The sequence below is a fragment of the Rhinatrema bivittatum genome, chromosome 11 (genome assembly GCF_901001135.1).
Source record: "Rhinatrema bivittatum chromosome 11, aRhiBiv1.1, whole genome shotgun sequence".
Lineage (NCBI taxonomy): Eukaryota > Metazoa > Chordata > Amphibia > Gymnophiona > Rhinatrematidae > Rhinatrema > Rhinatrema bivittatum.
Genome location: NC_042625.1, coordinates 69,912,099 through 69,932,232, shown reverse-complemented (window position 1 = coordinate 69,932,232; position 20,134 = coordinate 69,912,099). Strand labels below are relative to the sequence as shown.

The following is a 20,134-nucleotide window of genomic DNA, read 5'->3' as shown; positions in this document are numbered from 1 at the left end:
ACCTCCCCCTGTAGTTCTAATACCACCCCTAGTGCAGATCACCAGGCACTTGTACAGAGACCTCACCGTGACTCCAGGCACACCCATAGCACAAATCAAAGTTCCTTGCCTCAGACAGGAGGCTACACACACCACACCACCTGTCAGGCACTTGTTTCAGCTAGCAAGTCTGTGGTTACGTTACAGAGACCTGCTGCCAGTGCAATTCCCCCCAGACTTAGCCATCCCCCCCACCACCCACCCACTAGGATACCTAGTATGCAGAACCAGTACTAAAAAGGATCTGTCCATTTTTCTTAGCCATCCACAATGAAGAGGCAGTAGGATGGGGCAGCGATGAAAGGCCTCAAAACTACTCCCACTGCCGGGCCTCAGCTCCCCGGCCGTGCTCTACTGAGGGAAGGAACCCAAACCTATTACCTCAGGAGCTGCCACACTCCATGGCTTAGCTTTGGCCCAGGGCAAGGCACACCTGCGGGAGGGAGAAAACATCTATCACCTCAGGAGCTGCCTACAGATTTATCCTGTTCATCCAGCCTAACCAGGCCTTAGCTCACATTCCTGGGAAGTATGTCCACCATCTGCTGGAGACAGAATAGTGGCAGGCTGTCTATGACAGACTTTCGGCCCGAAACAGTACAGTGCCCTCCGACGGAGCAAACTGTTAACCCGCCATTGGATGCGCATTTTCCCTTACCCCTTATTCAGTAAGGGGCCGAAAACGCGCATCCAACCCACTGAACCTAATAGCGCCCTCAACATGCAAATGCATGTTGATAGCCCTATTAAGTATTCCCGCGCAATTCAGAAAACAAAATGTGCAGCCAAGCCGCACATTTTGCTTTCAGAAATTAGCGCCTACCCAAAAGGTAGGCGCTAATTTCTTCAGGCACCGGGAAAGTGCACAGAAAAGCAGTAAAAACTGCTTTTCTGTGCACCCTCCGACTTAATATCATGGTGATATTAAGTCGGAGGTCCCGAAGGGTAAAAAAAAAATAAATAAAAAAAAAACGGACGCTTTCCCGCAGACTTTACTGAATCGGCCCGTATGAGGCAACACTGGCAAGTCAGTTTATGCCTCCATCTGCTGGTTGGAGTATATAACCCACTAGCATAGACTGGCCTGCTTGAATGAAAAGGAAATAAGGCTACAACCAATGCAGCTGCTTAGTTTTTGCAGTTGAAACAAAAAAACAAAACAAAAACAAAAAAAAGACAACCGCATGTAGTCCCTGAGGTACTCCCACATTCCGACTGCCTCAACCACCTCTTACTGAATCCCTGCTCCAGGACAATTCACCTGTGCAAAGCATGCAAAGGCATAGCATCCAAGCTTGAAGCATCACTCCCACCCTAAATACAAGAGGTAACATCCAAAATACTTCAACACAGCCTGAACCACTTTCAAGTTCAAATACATTTATAACCTTCTACATTGAGGTGGCTGTGTTAGAGCAGCACAGCTCTATGGGCAAGAATGGTGTGCATTTACTGTCCTCTAGTGAGCATTGGGTGGAACTGTACCAGCCTACCCTGTATACTGGATAGCAATTAGTGCATGGACTTGTATGCCACATGCTCCAACCTGTTTCCAAGTACTAGAACCTTCCACCTGGTCCCCATTCCTCATTTCAGACCCAAATTCACCCCTTCTGCAGCAATCTCTTATCCAACTGCTGTTGAATGGTATAGAAGTGGATAGGTACACCCCCATACCATCACAAATGACATTCAACATGCAAAACATCCATCTCTCCTCCCCACTAAAGACGGTAACATACAGCAACCCAAAAGAAAAAAGCAGAACAGAGGCTCCAAATGATTTGTAACATTTTTTTCACATTTTATTGCGCTTGTAAATAGCCCAGGTCCCCATCTCAGCAGCAAGCTGTGACCATGTGTACAACCAGAAATCACTGTACCTTAGTTTCAGAGTCTTGATCTTAAACTCCCAGCAAGTATTACAGGAATAATACAAACTTTTCCCAGGCAGGTTTCTGTTCAGGGGAAGATTCACAGATTTCTCCTTCTGGCTATTCCCAAGGGAAAGTTTATTTAAAAAAAAAGGTTAAGGTGGTAGAAGTTATTGTCTAAAGGCTGCTCCCTTCTCGTAATGCCTGTGGGTACAGCTGCTTGGACACTCCCAGCACATGGCTCACTTTACTGGTTAAAATGCCAGTTACTCGTCTCCTTTTTACTGCAGAGATTAAGGATTAGGAAGCTCAGCAGGTCTTCTCTAACTGCTGTGAAAAATGAGTCTTAGTCAAAGCATGCCCCACCCCCAGGACATCTGCTAGAGAAAAAGTGGAAGTGGACAGACCCAGCCCCCCCCCCCCCCCAAAGCTGCAAAAGCCACATGTTAACGGGTTTTCAACCAGGACCCAGCAGATGTGGAATGGAAGTGACCGAGCAGCTGAAGGTCACCATTTTCTCAGCTGTGGCAGACAAGAGCACTACAAGGTTGAGGGAGAGGAAGGCTAGAGGGCCAAAAAATAAAAAGCACACCTCCCAGATTTCAGGATAATCCATGAAACCCAAGTACAGAAAACCTGCATTATACCTCCCCCAAAACCATTACAGAATCTTAAGGGGGGGGAGCAGTTTTTCATTGAGATATTAAAGTGCAATAGGTTTCCTGTGGATTTATTTTTCCTGTTTAAAATCCATTTAATATGCATTTCCTGGACTTTCAAGAAACAGCTTGGTCTTCGTGCAAAGGGACAACTTCATACACAGGAAAAAAAGTCACTTCAGAAAGGTATCAGACAGGATTATATACACATATATATTGCCAAGAACTACCATATAGTTTCTACTAAATATTATTCAGTTACCTACTTCTATACGGTTGGGGGGAGAAGAAAAAAAAAATTAAGACATTTCAAAACTACACCATGAAACCCCTGCAGGAAAAGCAGGCGGTGCTGTTGCTGGTCGATGACATCAAGCGCTGGAATGATGAGGTCATCCACCCCACGATACTTTGCCGCAACTCCTCTCGTTTCAATAAACCCTTCAGAACATTCCCCCACCCCTTCCATCTGACCCCCCCCCAAAAGAGACACATACCTGGTGGGTAGTGTGTCAGACAGTGAGCCACGGAGAGAAAATGCCACTCTGCCTACCCTTTGTGGTGCACTCTGCTTACAATTTTTTTTTTTTTTGGAAGAAAGTGAAAACTGAAACAGCAGAGTTGGACAGTGAAGGTTAGTCCATCAGCTGAAAAGTATCTGACAGAGGCCTGGCAAAATCCATGCTGCCATGGTCACAAATTCAGAATCATCAGTTTACAGAATGCTCAGCTTGCAAAACACATAGGTTAGTACAGAAATGCACACGGTGCCAGTGGCCACCCCTATAGTATAAATATATATATAAGACATAGGTTTATTGTTGTTAAATGCTGTACAAGACTCCTCCAAGATTCAGGAGAAGTCTATGCCATTCCTTTCTTCCCCCGTCTCATTGTACTGAGATACCCACCCCCCCACCCCCTAAATCAGAGCACGACTGTCAAACACGCCACTATGGAAGCACATTGGCGTGAAAAGCATGCACACTGCAGTGGTTTTCCCCCCCCGCACCTCCCACCCCTCCCCCCTGCCAGCTGTGCGGGTTCTCTAGGGCATGAAATCACTTGGAGGGTGCCAGCTCAGTCAGACCTAAAAACGAGAGGGGGGGAAATAATCACAGGTGATGGGGGCAAGCAAATGTGCAGTGGGCCCCCATGGCGCTTCAGGTCGGTGCAGTAGCAGCTAGGAATCAGGAGGTGGAGACTCAGCCAGATCCAGTCATGCAGTTTTTGCCACAAGTTGCTCTATTTCTCCCAAAACATGGCCCCCCCCACCCCACCCCACCTTGCCCATTGCTTAAAGAGTGGTTTAAAGAGACGCGGAAGAGAGGACTGAACGTTGGCTAGAGACAGAATATATCCCCGAGAGCGTGGGCGGAGCCAGCTGAGACCCTCTCATTTGGCTGTCATCATCTGGACAAATTCTGTTGGATAAAAAAAAAAGAGAAAGTAATGGGAGTTGAATATCAGAGGTACACACTGCTGGAGTCTGAAGGCGGCATTGTTTTTCTTATTTTATTTAAAAGCATTTATTATCCTCCCATCCAAGCTTCTTGGTACCCACTGAGGCTGCTAAGATTGGTTAGGACCATGAAGCTCACAAAGTTGTCAGCATGGAATAACTCAAGACATTAAGAGATGCCTCTCACTCAAGGCAATGTCAGGGAACAAAGAATTGAAAATACACACCAAAAACCAGAACCAAAAGAAAAGAATTTGGAAGCCTTCCCATCCTTAGCCCAACTCCAATTGTATGGATGTAGCTTCCGAGTAAAGCTGGAAGTCAAGCAGACACTATAGTACTGGAGTAAGAAGGAAGAATTGGCAGAGACAGTATGGGACCTGGAGCTTATCTGTCCAAATGAAAAGAGTCCGCACTGATTTTCTATTATCTTGTGGTACACAGCTCACTTTCAACATCCAACTTTCACTGTAGTCCTGAAGCAATAAAGGAAAATTGGTTCTTACCTGCTAATTTTCATTCTGATAGTACCAAGGATCAGTCCAGACCGCTGGGTTGTCTCCTCCCTTCCAGCAGATGGAGTCAGAGCAAAAAACTGAAAAGGCACCCTCTCTTAACTTGGTGTGCCACCTACGATCCTTTAGTATAATCCATACCATAGCAGAATAACAAATGTGAAATTCCGATACCCGCCTTGCGGAGGTGATCATCACCAGGAAAACCCGTTCTGAGAGTCTGGTCCTTCAACGTGGCCTGCCTGAGAGGCTCAAATGGAAGACCACATAAGCCACTGAGAACCAAATTTAAAATCTACGAAGGACAGACTTTTCTGACCAGAGGATTCAAGTGTTTAGCCCCCTTCAAAAAACAGGACATGTCCGGATGAGCTGCCAGTGAAACACCTTCAACCTTGCCCCGCAGACACCCTAGGGCCACGACCTGCACACCAAACCTTTCTTCAGGCCATCCTGCAAAAAAGGCTAGAATATGCAACACCGAGGCCCGCCACAGGGACACATTCAACCCACAACACCAAGAGTTGAAAACCCTCCAGACTCGAATATAGGCAAGTGAAGTGGGCAGTTTCCTCGCTTGGAGAAAGGTAGAGATAACGGAGTCAGAATACCCCTCTTTCTCAACTACCTCCTCTCATAAGCCAGGCCACTAGACAAAAGCGATCTGCGCGATCGAAAAATACTGGACCTTGGCTGAAGAAGATTCGGAAGATGGTTGAGACGCACCAGACTGTCAATCGCCAAGTTGATCAGATCTGCAAACCACAGCCATCGGGGCCACTCTGGAGCTACAAGGATGATGGACCCCATGTGTGCTTCTATCCGACAAGACCTTGCCCACTAGAGGCCAGGGGAGAAACATGTACAGCAGAATGTTGAGAGGCCACGGAAGGACAAGGGCATCCACCCCCTCCAACCCATGATCTCTCCGACTGAAAAACCGAGCCGCCTTTGCATTTTTCTGAGTCGCCATCAAGTCTAGGTACGGAACCCACCCAGCGACGAGTGAGGAGCCGGAAGGCTGCTTCGGACAGTTCCCACTTGCTGGGATCCAGATATTGTAGACTGAGAAAATCCGCATGAATGTTGTCTACCCTGGCTATGTGAGAGGCCACTAGGCGGACCAGATGGCGCTCTGCCCAGGCCATGAGCCAGTCAGCCTCCAAGGCCACCAGCCGGTTTTTGGTTCTTCCCTGACAGTTGATATAGGCCACGGTCATCGCCTTGTCCGACAAGACTCGTACTGAACGCCGACAGAGCAGAGGGAGAAAGACGCGTAACTCCAGGCGCACCACCCTGGTCTCCAACCGATTTATGGACCATGTCGCCTGATAACTCGTCCAGCAGCCCTGAGCAGTCTGTAACTGGCAAACTGCTCCCTAACCAGAGAGGCTGGCATCCATCATCACGATCACCCACTGGTTCCCTCGGGTCCATCCCCCGTTGCAAGTGGGCCAGGATCAACCACCAATTGAGGCTGGATCTGGCAGGTTCCAAAAGGGGCAACCATAGGTGGAACTCCTCAGACTTCGGATCCCAACGAGAAAGCAATGCCCCCTGTAACGGTCTCATATGCACACACGGGAAGGGAACTATTTCCAGAGTAGATGCCATGGAACCAGCTGCTTTTAAATAATCCCACACTAGGGGAAGGGGTAGTGACAAGAGCTGACGGATTTGCGCCCATAACTTGTGCATCCTCTCCTGGGTGAGGAAGACCTTGCCGACCGAAGTATCGAAGTGTGTGCCCAAGAAGTTGAGGACCTGAGATGGTATCAACTGGCTCTTGGCAAAGTTGACCACCCAACCAAGAGACTGGAGCCGGAGCAAAACCGTGCATACCGCCATCCGACAGAGGTTCTCCGATTTCGCCCGTATGAGCCAATCGTCTAGATAGGGGTGAACTAAGATCCCCTCCCGCCTGAGGGCCGCTGCTACCACCATCACCTTGGTGAAGACCCGTGGAGCCTTTGCCAACCCGAACTGGAGCGCTTGGAACTGATAATATGTTCGCCTAGAACCATGAACTGGAGAAATAGTTGATGATGCTCATGGATCCCTATGTGAAGATATGCCTCTGTAAGGTCCAAAGAGGGCAAATATTCTCCGGAGTGAATGGCCGCAATGACCGAGCGGAGAGTCTCCATGCGGAACGGAGGTACCCAAAGAGCTCAGTTGACCGTTTTCAGGTCCAAAATCGGACGAAAGGATCCCTCTTTCTTTGGGACCACAAAACAGATGGAGTATCTGCCGGACCTGTGCTCCTCCGGAGGGACTGGCACAATGGCTCCCAGGGATTTCAACCAATCCAGGGTTTGTCCGACCACTTCTTGCTTGGCTTGAGACCCACAGGGCAACATCAGGAACAGATCCCGTAATGGGCGGGCAAAATCCAACTCGTAGCAGTTTTCGATTATTTGGAGGACCCACTGGTCTGATGTAATCTTGACCCACTCCTCGAGAAATAGGGAGAGGCGGCCACCTACCAATGGGACTGGGGAGAGGGTCTGCACACCTTCATTGGGACAGCTTGGCCCCTGCGGTTCACTGAGAGCCCGTCACAGAAGGGTCTGTGGCCGCGAAAGGAAGTAGGCCAAGACAGAACTTTGAGTGTTGCCGGGCGGGAAAGGCAGGAGCCCTAGCCTGCCAAAATCTGCACTGTCCCCGAAACCGGGAACGCGCCTCACCAAAAGTGCTGGAGGCCCTGGGCTTATCCTCCGGCAACTTATACACTTTGTTCTCTCCCAGAGACTTGATGAGGGCTTCCAGCTCATCCCCAAATAATTTCCCTTTAAAAGGAAGATTGCCCAACTGGGTCTTGGAAGAAATGTCCGCTGACCAGTTCCAAAGCCAAAGAAGCCTCCTGGCTGAAACCGCCATAGCCATGTTGTGAAGAAGCCCGGAGGAAATCATATAAAGTATCTGCAGTGTAATGCACCATGGATTCCATCTTATTTGCCTGGCCGGCCTCCTCCGGAGGCAACTCCTGAGAGATGAGCATTTGCTGTACTCACACAAGGGTTGCCCACTGCATGAGGCAACTACAGTCAGCTGCCCGAATACACAGCACTGATACCTTAAAAATCCTTTTGAGAAGAACCTCAAGTCTCCTATCCTGTAAATCCTTAAGCGCAGTCACGGGAATGGTCGTCCGCTTAGTGACAGCGGAGACTGACAAGTCCACTTTGGGTATCCTGAGAAGGTCCAAGGACTCCTCGGGCAATGGGTAGAGTTTCTCCATCGCCCACCCCACCCGCAGGGTCGCCTCAGGAGGTTCCCACTCCTGGGTCACTAGCTGTGTAAGCATCGGGTGAAAGGGAAATGTCTTGGGAGGAGCCCGCAGCCCCGAGAGGACCGGATTCCCCTTGAGGCGCTCCATGCTGGGTTGCAGGGCCTCAACGTCCAGTTCAAAGGATCCAGCTCCTCCCGCCTAAATAAGCTAGATCGCAAAGGGAAAGGAGAGATACCAACTCTGAGAATAACTAAAGTAATATGATAGGATCAGGACCGTAGGTGCTGCCGACCTCCTCTGCTGGAGTCAGAAAATACTGAAGGATTGTAGGTGGCACATCAAGTTAAGAGAGAGTGTGCCTTTTAAGTTTTTTGCTCTGACTCCCATCTGCTGGAAGGGAGACAACCCAGCGGGCTGGACTGATCTGGTACGTACAGGGAATGGTTAAAAAAAAAAAACAAATGCCAACATCCCAAGGCAATAAGCAAAACAGACCTCCAAATGGCCTGTATAGAATAGGCATGTCCCTTCACTGCTCCATTTGTTTCAGCAGTATGCATGTATGTACATGCCAAGTATATGCACCATCCATTCATGACACACACCTATACCACTAAAACAAATGGAGCAATGAATGCACATCTAGTATATAATTCCATGCCTGCCAACTCACAGTTTAAAAGACGAAACAAACTTTACCTGTTAATTCTTTCCTTTAGTCCTACCAGATCAGTCCAGACAAGTGATTACGTCCTCCTCCTACAACAAATGGAGAGGGGGGGGGGGGCGGGGAAAAAAAAAAAAAGTTCAAAGCCAGCTTCACTCCCATATAAAGTTCTGATGATGCCTTCAGTATATCATCGCTAAAATAACGAAGCAATTGTTTTGATTTTTTTTTCCCCAAATCACCACTATGACCAAACCTGACACCAAAAACTCAGTTAGGCCAGGTGCTTTCAGTGGGCAACAATATACTTGCTTTTAGATTTCTGAACCTATCAGACAGAGCCTTGATCATCGTGGCTTCTGGACTGATCTGGCAGGACTAAACAAAACAAAAAGTTTAAATTTCATCTTATCATCCATGCTAGTGTTCCAAAGCTCCATCCAGACCAGGCAGGAGGGAGCCACAAATCACTCATGACCCCTGCATCCAAGGCAAAGTCTCTCCTAGGCCACACGCACAGGCAAGAACACTGCCTTTACAATATCTTCTGGAAAAATAGATTCTGACTGCCTAGGAAGCCTATGTCCTTGTCAAGCAGGATCACTGGTCCTCAGAGTCCTGCAAACTCTTATTGGAATGGGCTAACATGCTTTTGAATCCACAGAAGAAAGTATCTAATTAGAGAGTAAGAAGAGAATTTCCATTACCATTTCTTGCAGCAAGCCAGAGCCAGTCTCTACCCTCGTTTGCGCACTGCGCCTTCATCCCATTCTCCTCTGGTGAAAGGACAAGCTTGAAGGAATGGACCCTTCAAAGGGAAATCTTTTCTTCTGTAAATTGATCTCAGGGAGGCTCAAACCCCAAGGTCCACTACGTGGTCCTTTTTCATGCCACTGAAGGCTGTAACCCCCAATCCTTGCTAAGTAGTTTGGTTCTCTTTACAGCCAAGGTTGTAATAGAGAATGGAAGGGATCTTAAGGAAGAATCCTCCAACTAAGAGAGAGTGAAGGAACGACTCAGCTTGCACCTTCAGCACTCAGTCCAGGGAACATCCAGGCTTTTGGCGGAAATGCGTGCCAGACTGGATGCCAATCATGGCTCTACCAGGATATCAGAACTCTTGGCTCCTGCTTTACTTTTTCAGCCAAAGAATTTGCTTGGATTGGAGCAGATCTGAAATCCACTCATGGAGGTGCCCTCACCTGACCCCTACAGAGCAAAGGCCACTTCTACCAGTCTTTACACTTCTCAAAAGCGACAGCTCAAAATATTTGTCTGTATGACAGTGTTAGCCATATGAGCTGCTACTAGGTCTTGAAAGAACTCCTTCCCAGACCAAATCTGACTCATTTACCAAGGTCCCTGAAGGCCACTAGATCCCCTCAGTTTGTTTATATCAGCTAACAGTGCTACATTGACCGTTACCACCTGGGCTGCCTTTTGAGCTAGAAACCAGTTAGCTCTCCACTAGGATTCCTGTCCCCACTTCAGCAGCCTCAAACCATAACTCCCCTCTTAACCTATAAGACTCACATCTACGGCACGAAAAAGCCACGAAGGAGACTTGAACCATTGCTTGCAGGACACAATTGTGAAAAAACACCTGCTCAAGCTCCTTATAACCTTCCTAGAGAGAGGAAAAAAGCCTTGGAACACTGGGCTGCTGAATATCACCCAGAGAGCAAATCAAAATAAGATGCACATGGATCTATACCTAAGGTACTACATTCAGGTCCATTACTCTGGAAGCTATGACCAGCAGAACATACCATGCTTGGGGCAGATGTGGAAATGGATAATGGGAGTGAGGCCTTGAGTGTCGCTTTTTTCTTTGGAGACATGAGGGCTTCCCTATGCTCTAGACAGAACTATTTGAGATAAGTCAGCATGATAAATTTTCCTGTGCCACCTCAGCCCTGAATAGTCAGACTTCTGATTAAAGGAAGAACGAGATTCCCTCCATGCATTAGGGAGGCCTTACTACTCCTTGACAAATAGGTATCTGGAGTCCTAATTAGCACAAGAGTGCCTCACAGCTCTTCTCTTGTGCTAATGCACCTCAGAAATACCTGGTTGTAACCCCTGGAAGTGATCAGAGGGAATGCCCCTATGTATCTATGTGGGGAACCACCTAAGAAAAGGGCTGGCATTCTCCAGAGGACCACAAGAATACCTCTACTAAAAGACCTGAAATAAGTAGTACTATGCACCAACCTCTTTTCAGGGGAGACAGAGCCCCAAAATCAGCCTAATACCAGAGCCACCGAAGCCTAGACAGGGAAGACCCGAATGGTGATCCACACCCCCCCGGTGCAGAAGACTCCATCTGTTCCTGTGAATGAGCACGCCCAGAACAAGGAGGGGACTACCCCAGCCAAATCCACTGTACTGCAATACTTCAAGGAAGAGAGCGCTACCTGAGCATCTTGCTTGTAGCCTCTGAAAGCAGCCCTCTTGGTTCCAATAAGCACTCCTGAACTTTGGTCCCTAAACTTCCAGGACCACTCCACAAAAGTTCTCTTAGAGAGAGGACAACCCTGTACAATAAGGCCAAGATTACACTGCCCGTCACTCTGTGTGGAAACTCCCAAGAGGCACAGCCATAGACTCTGGGGACCCATCTTCAACTAGCCCTTACCAGGCCAGACTGGGGGTGCCTGACCAAAAGGAGCCCTCAACCTCACTTCTCTCCACCATGTGAGATTCACTAGCTGGGAATCCATCCGGGAGCTGTTGGCCCCCCATGTAGGAAACAGACTCAGCCCCCCCCCCCCCTCATTACCTGCATAAAAGGTCACAGTGGCCTCCTCTGAGGGAAGTTGGACCCAATGCAGGAGGATCTGATGTTTTAGGTTGTAGAATTGTGTTTTAGTAGTTTTAAATTTTGTATATCATTTTGGGCGATTTATTGAAATCTGTAAAGCACCTTACAAATATTTTAAAATAAACTGGAGTCATAAAGCCACTGCATATAGCAGCCTGGGGAGAGATTATAGAAATAAAAAAAAGACACCCTATCCTTCCCTGAGAAGGGAATATAGATCCCTCCAGTCTTGGTTACCTTAAGGCTAGAATCAGAGGCAGCAGAAAGTACTCGGTCTGGGGTGGGAAGGGGGTCCTACAAGCACCCAGGAATATGGGATCCCCCTACAGATTGCCCCTATTACATCTCCACTGCTGAAACCCCAGAATTAAGGACCATCCACCGAGACATTAACCCCCCTTCTGAGGAGGCACAGCTATCTCTTCCTCCTTCAGTCCTGCCAATTCCCTAGGAGTGTCCCAGCCAGAGGAGCACTAACACCCCAAACACTGCCAAGGCCAACCTGAGGTTCCTCCATGTGGGACTAATGACTGGAAAGTACTCAAGGAGGACTCCAAAGAGGTACTGTCCAAGCAGAACCACCCAGGGAATTAAAAAAACAAAACAAAACTGCACTCACTTGCATCACCACAAGCTTAAATTTGGTTTAAAAAACCTCTAGGAAGCCTCATTTGTGTACAGGGGAAGAGAAAGTCTCCATCTGCTGGAAAGAGGCATAGCCCAGCAGTCTGGACTGATCCAGGTACATACAGGGAACTGGTTCCACAGGCTGTTCCCTCGATTGCCCACTAGCAGAGCGGGCACTACAGAAGAACTCCAACATACTTGGAGGTCACTGGCTACAATAGATCCATAGCAAACTGGAGCCTTGCAGACTCTGCCGTGCCTGAAGGTAAATCAGTAGCCCCATGGAACTTCTCTGTTCGCTTATCAGAGGGAAGAGAGCTAAAGAGCCTGGCATGCTTATTTACACAAGTATCTATTGTTTGGCTCAAAGTGACTACTAATCCTTCCAAAATGGGCACGCCGACCAGGCCCTACTCCACGTGCACCATAGCACTGCCTTCCCCCATAGGAGGCAGAGCTTGAACTGGGGAACCCATCAAGTTTTGTTTTTGGCAGGGTGCAGACTTTCTGCGGATTGCACCTCAGGCAGAATGGCTGACATGTCGAGGTTACCTGTGGTGCCTCGATTCTCCTTTCCCCCAAACCTCCAGGAAGAAACTAGAAGCCAGCGGAGGGAGGGAGAGGTGGATTACCTCCAACCTCGATTCCAAATTTAGCACAGCATCATAGGAGAATAAGAGGCAGCGTTGCAAACCTTTAGGATTCTGATCTACCAGGCAATCAGACCAAAAACTGCTGCCTTGCTGCCAGACCCACCAGGGGAAGTCACTGGGGACCACCTGGTACTTGACCCATTGGTGCAGAACAGACCCCAAGTTGGTTCCCAAGATGAAGGGAGAATCAGTCCAACATGACCATTTCCCAGAGAAACCTCAGGACTCTGCCTAAGCGTCACCAGGAACCAATGCCTAAATCCTTTCTAGGAATAGCTTATTTATTGCTGTGGCACCAGTCCACATGACTGCACAATATGCTGGAGACAGAAAAATGCTGAAGGCAGTACTAAACTTTTATAGGGGGAATGAAGTCAGCTTTCAGTTTTGTGTCTCCATCTGTGGGCAGAAAGACATAGCTCACTTGTCTGGCCTGGTCTGACAGATGATAAAAAAAGTCACTATTTTCCTCACATTCTTGCTTACTGCAGAGTGGATACAGAGAGCCAGAGGACAGTATCTCATGTCACTGACACCAGACAACACAAACACATCCTTTGTGTTGCAATCTGTTTCCCCTATGCAGTAACTATGGCATTTTTGAACTGCCTGTTTGACCAATCTAAGCAGGAAGTCATGGAGTAGTTACATTCAGGCAACACAAGATTAATTCCTCCTGTAAAGTGACTTGGTGGCATATTTAAAGATTGGGAACACAGTCAGTTCATATGCATTGGTGTGAAACCGTATCCAGCCACCAAGGCTAAAAATTCCCAACGATTTCTAGAAGGGAAACATTCCCAACTTTTGCTTTATTCTACAGTTTTAGCTCCAGAAAGGAAAGAATTCTACAGTATTATTTGCCCACGTTTAACCTTTCCAGGAGATAACAGGAAGTTAAATCCTTGAACAAAAGATGCAAGATTTCAAAAACAAACACATACAAGAAAAACCATTTACCAACAAATATCAAAAAACCAAAGTTTGGCACCAGCCCAGTGGCTGCACACTGCCATGCAGTGGGACCCAAGTTCAACTCCCAGCTCCAGGAAGAATTAGAAGGGGAGCTCAAAACCAAACTTTTAGCTCTGCGTATCTTCCCCCTTATGGCAGGGCAGAGAGTCTCACCTTCATAGTTAACCTGCCCATCCCCGTCAATGTCAGCCTCACGGATCATCTCGTCCACCTCCTCATCCGTCAGCTTCTCACCCAAGTTTGTCATGACGTGACGTAGTTCTGCTGCACTGATGTACCCGTTACCATCCTGCCAGGCCAAAGAGGGAAAGCACAAAGCAGCAACATCATGAAAATCAAAAGCCCACCGAGTTTCTTTTTTTTAAATTTCTTTTGCCCTGTAAGTTGTTTTATATAAAATACTAGCCGTTAAGCCCGTAATAACGGGCTACATTACCTTTTTTTTTTTTGGTCCATTTCCTTACCCCTCATTCTCCCTCCCCCTCTAGTCTCCCTCCCCTCAGTCACTCCCCCTCTCAGCTCATTCACAACCCCTTCGGATGGCGCAGACAGAAGATCTCCGGGGGAGGTCCCTCCCTCCCTCCCACCGCCACTACTGCTCCTCGCCGCGCCATTTTTGTTACAGGCAAGCTCTGACAGACGCGCTGCCCACGCATGCACGGTACAGTTGCTCTCTACTGCGCATTTGCGGCACGGTCGGTCAAGCTTCATTTATCTAGTAGATGCACCAAGTGGTAATTTAGTGTCCATCTAAAGACTGCATGGTCTTGGGCACCATCTAGTGGTGAAATTGCATAACTGCCAGGCTCAGTCCAATTCCTTCCCAACAGGCAAAAGCAAGAGGCAGGAGTGAACCCTGCATTCAAGAATTAGACTGAATGCTCAGTCATTTAACTCTGATTGGAAATGAAGGGGGAAATAGTGTCAGTTTGTGTTGTGTTGCCATGCACAATAGAATGTTAGCAAACAGGACCACAGTGGGCAGAGAGGAAACTCTACCCTCCCCTTTCGTAGAAGTTTAAAAGCCATAAAGGAAAAAATTCTTAGAAAGTTATGGGTGCAACTGAAACCTGTAGTTGCTGTATAATATTATGTTGTCGTATTATGCAAAAGTGCTTCCATTTGCATGTTCAGCCAAGAGAGATGATCTTCCCAAACTCTGAGCAGACTACAGGAACCAAAAAGGGACAAAAAGAGGAAATTGAAGAAAAGCAAATAATGCTAGACCTCTCTCTCCCCTAAATGTAAGAACTCCTGGATTTAAATACTGCCCTTCACTCCTACAACACAGGCAAGCTACTGAATAAGCATGTCCCTCACCTTATCAAACACACGGAAGGCCTCCCGAATCTCTTCTTCGCTGTCTGTGTCCTTCATCTTCCTTGCCATCATGGTCAGGAACTCTGGAAAATCAATTGTCCCATTCCCTAGAAAGCAGCAGAGAAGACAACTGAGGCAGGGGAGTGCATACCTATTTCCAGGTTTAAGTTCAAGAGCATATTTCTAGCCACCATTCTGGCTTGTGGTCGGTATGACAGCCACCTCAGTTACCGTCTTGCACTATCTCCACCCCACCCCCCAAACCCGTTACAGACATGTGGTACCACTGCCAGCATAACTACAGCAATATCAGGCAATAGGAGCCCAGGGAAACTCAGACCTAGAAACAGAACTGCCTATAGTGTTTGACTTTCTGCCGTCCCACTAAGATTACAGATCTCCAGGAAATCCTTTTATCGCTATAAGACTATTCTCAGAAGAGCCAACGACTCCTGTCCAATCTAGAAACACGAGGGCTTTAACTGCTAGAGTCAGCATGTGTGTCCCTTCCAAAGCAAACCTACCATCAGCATCCACTTCGTTGATCATGTCCTGCAACTCAGCCTCTGTGGGGTTTTGCCCCAGCGAGCGCATAACAGTCCCCAGCTCCTTGGTGGTGATGGTGCCATCTCCATCCTTGTCAAAAAGGGAGAAAGCCTCCTTGAATTCTGGAAGAGAAACTGCAGATCATAAGGAACACACAAGCCCAAAGCCCTCTTCTACACTGCCACCCCATCCTAGTGCTTGGCGCCAGATAGTGGCAGGTACTATAATTACAGCTCTAGCAGGGGGCTTTAGGGGGGAGGACACATGAGGACAATGCTCAAGTGCAATTGGTTACCGAGACTCACCTGCAATTTGTTCCTCTGTGAGTTGGTCAGCCTGGGGATGCAGAAGGCAGACAAAAGTCAGATTCAATCTTGGGATGTCACATGCAGAAACTACCAGAAATTCTACCCTCCCAGTCACCTACCAGAAGCAGAAATGATAAACTCCTTCTACCCAACCAAAACTAGGAGGTAGAGATAAGTCGTTATCACTACCCAATCACAAACCAGAGGCAGCAAGGAAATGCCCCTGCACAATCCTACCCTGACAACCAACCCGGTAACACAAGGACACCACAGCACCAACCACAAGATTTTATTTATTTATTTATTAAGGCTTTTATATACCGAATTTCTTGATACAAATCAAATCAATTCGGTTTACAATGTGGGGCCTTCCCAATGAACCAGAGACAGCAATAAGATACCGCTACAAACCTTCACTCTCACCCAAAGCAATAGCAGCAACAAGATGCCTCTCTCCCCATATCAAACAACCATAGTAATGAAATGCTTCCCTCTGCTATATCAATTGCAGGTAGCAAAAAAAACGCTTCCCAATTTCCCCAACCAACAGGGCCAGATTTCATCCCAGTGCTCTAAATCAGGGGGAGAAGCGAGATGAACCCCAACCACCCAATCAGAAACAAGATAACCCTCCACCTCTAACTCAAAGAGAATTAGGAGTGAATAAGACCCAGTTGGTTGTTTAGCATGGGGAGGAGAAGTGTAACAAAATACTCCACCCTCACCAAGGGGGGCAACAAGATGCTGCACCCACTACTCCCCCAACCAAACAGTGGCCACCCACAAAATGCATCCTCCCCCCAGAAACCAAGCAGGGGCCACCCACAAAATGCACCCCCCCCCACAGCCAAGCAGGGGCCACCCACAAAATGCACCCCCCCCCCCCCACAGCCAAGCAGGGGCCACCCACAAAATGCACCCCCCCCCACAGCCAAGCAGGGGCCACCCACAAAATGCACCCCCCCCCACAGCCAAGCAGGGGCCACCCACAAAATGCACCCCCCCCCACAGCCAAGCAGGGGCCACCCACAAAATGCACCCCCCCCCACAGCCAAGCAGGGGCCACCCACAAAATGCACCCCCCCCCACAGCCAAGCAGGGGCCACCCACAAAATGGACCCCCCCCCACAGCCAAGCAGGGGCCACCCACAAAATGCACCCCCCCCACAGCCAAGCAGGGGCCACCCACAAAATGCACCCCCCCCCACAGCCAAGCAGGGGCCACCCACAAAATGCACCCCCCCCCACAGCCAAGCAGGGGCCACCCACAAAATGCACCCCCCCCCACAGCCAAGCAGGGGCCACCCACAAAATGCACCCCCCCCCCCACAGCCAAGCAGGGGCCACCCACAAAATGGACCCCCCCCCCCCACAGCCAAGCAGGGGCCACCCACAAAATGGACCCCCCCCCACAGCCAAGCAGGGGCCACCCACAAAATGGACCCCCCCCCCACAGCCAAGCAGGGGCCACCCACAAAATGCACCCCCCCCCCCCACAGCCAAGAAGGGGCCACCCACAAAATGCACCCCCCCCAGAAACCAAGCACGGGCCACCCACAAAATGCACCCTCCCCCCAACCAAGCAGGGACCATCCACAAAATGTGCCACCACTCCCCACAATACTAATCGGGAAGAAGTAATAAAACACCTTACCCCCACCAACCCTAATCCCAACCTCAACCTGGGGAAACAAGATGTCCCTTTCACTCTCCCCTAACCAAACCAGGACAGCAACAAGACCTCAGACTCCCCTCTCTTTTCCTGACCCTTCTCACCATGCTGCGCGGTACTAGTGTCCGGGGCGGGAACTTCGAGGGTCTCCGGGTCTGGTTTCCGCCGCTAGCCGCGTCACCGTCTCCCGGTTACACTGAGGATCCTCCCGCCTCCTCTCCGGAACCACGCCCCCTGCGCCGACCGCATCACATTCGTCCGCGGCATTCTCGGGTACCCCAGCAGCTGCCCTTGGCTCATATTTCAAAAGCCATCTCTACACTAGAATGAGCGTCATTGGGAAATTGGGGTAGAGAAATTGCCACGCTATAAACCGTGCACTACTTTTTCTCCTTATGGTCCTCGCGAAAGAATATCGTTCTGCAGTAGTTTGTTGCGTAGCAACTTGTCCCGCCTCCTCTCTTCATGTGTGCTCAATTGCGATTCGTTATACTGGCTTCATGCTATAAAAGCCCCTTTCTGTTTGGCTGAACTTTACCTGCAATGCGTAAAATATTGGATTGTGCCATATCGGCGATCAGGGAAATTAACATTTTAAACATAATACCATGAATGAAATATAAACAAGCTATCACTTTATAGTGCAACATTTTAATTATATTTATTATCCATATTAGGTTCAATAGGAAAAAGAGAGAATCTTCATTTCTGTTGTGTGCGTTAATAGTTATTCATGTTGACTAGAACTACCTAGATCGAGATGAAGCGTCCCAGGTGTGTAGACAACGTCATGACGTTTTGATTATGAATGGTACGACTAATGGTGGTTCGCGTGCGTTGCAAGCCTCGCTCTGGAGATTCCTTGAAGAATGTTCTTAAGAAGGGAGAATGGGATGTTAAATTAAGCTTGGAACATATAGTCTCTAAACCGAAGACCGGACGTTCTTCATAGACAGCATAGGACAAAATGTTTTGTTGGAAAACCTGTATTACAGACCTCTTATGGAGTTGCTAATTGGTTCCATTTCTACAAATCAAGCTAATTCAGTCCTGATTTTAGCTACATCTCCTTCTGTTATTGCATGCATGGCCTTATAGTTCTGCTTTCCTTAGGAAAAGCAGGAGCTACATCTATATGCTTGACATGGAGATATGGAATCAAGGGCTACATTGGTCTGAGCAGCAATAGTGGTAGTTGGCAATCCAAACCTTTTCTCTCATGTCCATCTTGTTATTAGAATGGTTAAACTTCAGTGACCCCCTTAGAGGGACATGTAGGAAACTGTGGAGCGGGTACTCCTTTAATCCACAATATATTAGGGTGAGGTCGTCCTAGATTTGCTGTTTTCATGCAGGAAGCTGTAGGTTTTTTTTCCCAGGAAAACAGAAGTGTAGCTTCATGCCTACAATGGCTTGCTTCTATGACTTGGTGGTCCAAGGAATGGGCACAGGGATACAATCAGCCGATGCATGAGCGCTTGGTTTCCTAACATGCCCATGCATCTCTCCCAGGCATGCAATACAATAGGGCAATGAGCTATTTTCTCCAACTGCCAGCACAAAAAAACATGCACAGTATACAGGGCCTGGACTGTGTATATTGTGCATGTATTGGGTATCTAGAATTTTTTTTTCAAGATTTTATTTTTTTGTGCAAAGCTGCTTTCTGTGGTTTCTCCTATTGGTATCGTCACAATAGGTTTCTCCTATTATGTATTGTGACGATACTAATAGGAGAAACCACAGAAAGCAGGTTTGTTTGTTTTTTTGGTAGAGCCCTTGACCGCAGCAAGCCTTAACACTAGCTCCCAGGCTGGCATTAAATTTGCTGTGTTACAATGGGTGTAATGGCTGTGCGGGAATTTTTAAAATCAGGTGGTGATAGCTAATAGCCTCATCTACATGGAATTTACATATGATGAGTGCTATTAGCTATGCGCTGGTTTGGATGCACAGATCCCAGTATTGCATCAGATATAAGTCTAACGCGTCCAAAAATGCATGTTTAACGGCGTGTTGACCTCAGCACCTGATATTACATCGGCCTTAAAAGTGTTTCACTCAAGGACTGGATGGCTTAGGCCAGGGGATGGGCACAGGGATTCAAATAATAAATAAAACCCAGGATCTAGAGACATTCATGGAAGATGATGACTTGAATGTAATGGCTGTCACAGAGACTTAGTACACAGAAAACCATGATTTGGATATGCAGTTACTCTGGGCTACAACCTATTCAGGAAGAACAAGGTAGGAAAAAAGGGAGTAGGAGTGGCATTATATATATAAAAAAAAATTAATGCAACAGAACTGCAGGGATTCCGAGGTAAAGAAGAGGTGCTGTGAGTTGATTTGGAAAGCGGGAATGGAACATCTATTCATATTGGTATAATATACAAACATCCGCAGGCAGAAGACAAGGATAGAGTTTTAATGTGGGATATACACAAAATTGATATGAAAGAGGAGGTGCTATTGCTAGGTGATTTCAATCTGCCAGATGTTGTTTGGGAAATCCTGGCTATGGTGTCATCTAGAAGGGTGATCCTGGATTCTCTGCAGGGAGAACTGTTATATCATCCTATAACAGAATCCACATAGGGGGAGATACTGGACCTGGTGCTTTCCTATGGGAAAAGTTTCTGATATTGTAGTGGATGATTGTCACAAAAAGTGAGCCCTTCAGCTGTGGTGGAATTGATGCTATCTAGCTGGGCCCCCACCGACAGTAGGCAGACTCGCTAGAACTAGAACAGAGGCT

At 47.9% G+C, this 20,134-nt stretch overlaps 1 protein-coding gene across 1 annotated transcript; it reads right to left on the bottom strand.

The window, feature by feature from the left end:
- Positions 1-1,819: 1,819 nt before the first annotated feature.
- On the bottom strand, positions 1,820-17,621 carry CALM3 (calmodulin 3). The gene is made up of 6 exons (XM_029620046.1): positions 17,478-17,621; positions 15,699-15,729; positions 15,372-15,515; positions 14,848-14,954; positions 13,681-13,816; positions 1,820-3,996 (listed from the first exon to the last, which is right to left on the bottom strand). The coding sequence occupies exons 1-6, from the start codon at positions 17,478-17,480 to the stop codon at positions 3,968-3,970; spliced, it is 450 nt and encodes a 149-aa protein (XP_029475906.1). The 5' UTR covers positions 17,481-17,621; the 3' UTR covers positions 1,820-3,967.
- Positions 17,622-20,134: the final 2,513 nt, after the last annotated feature.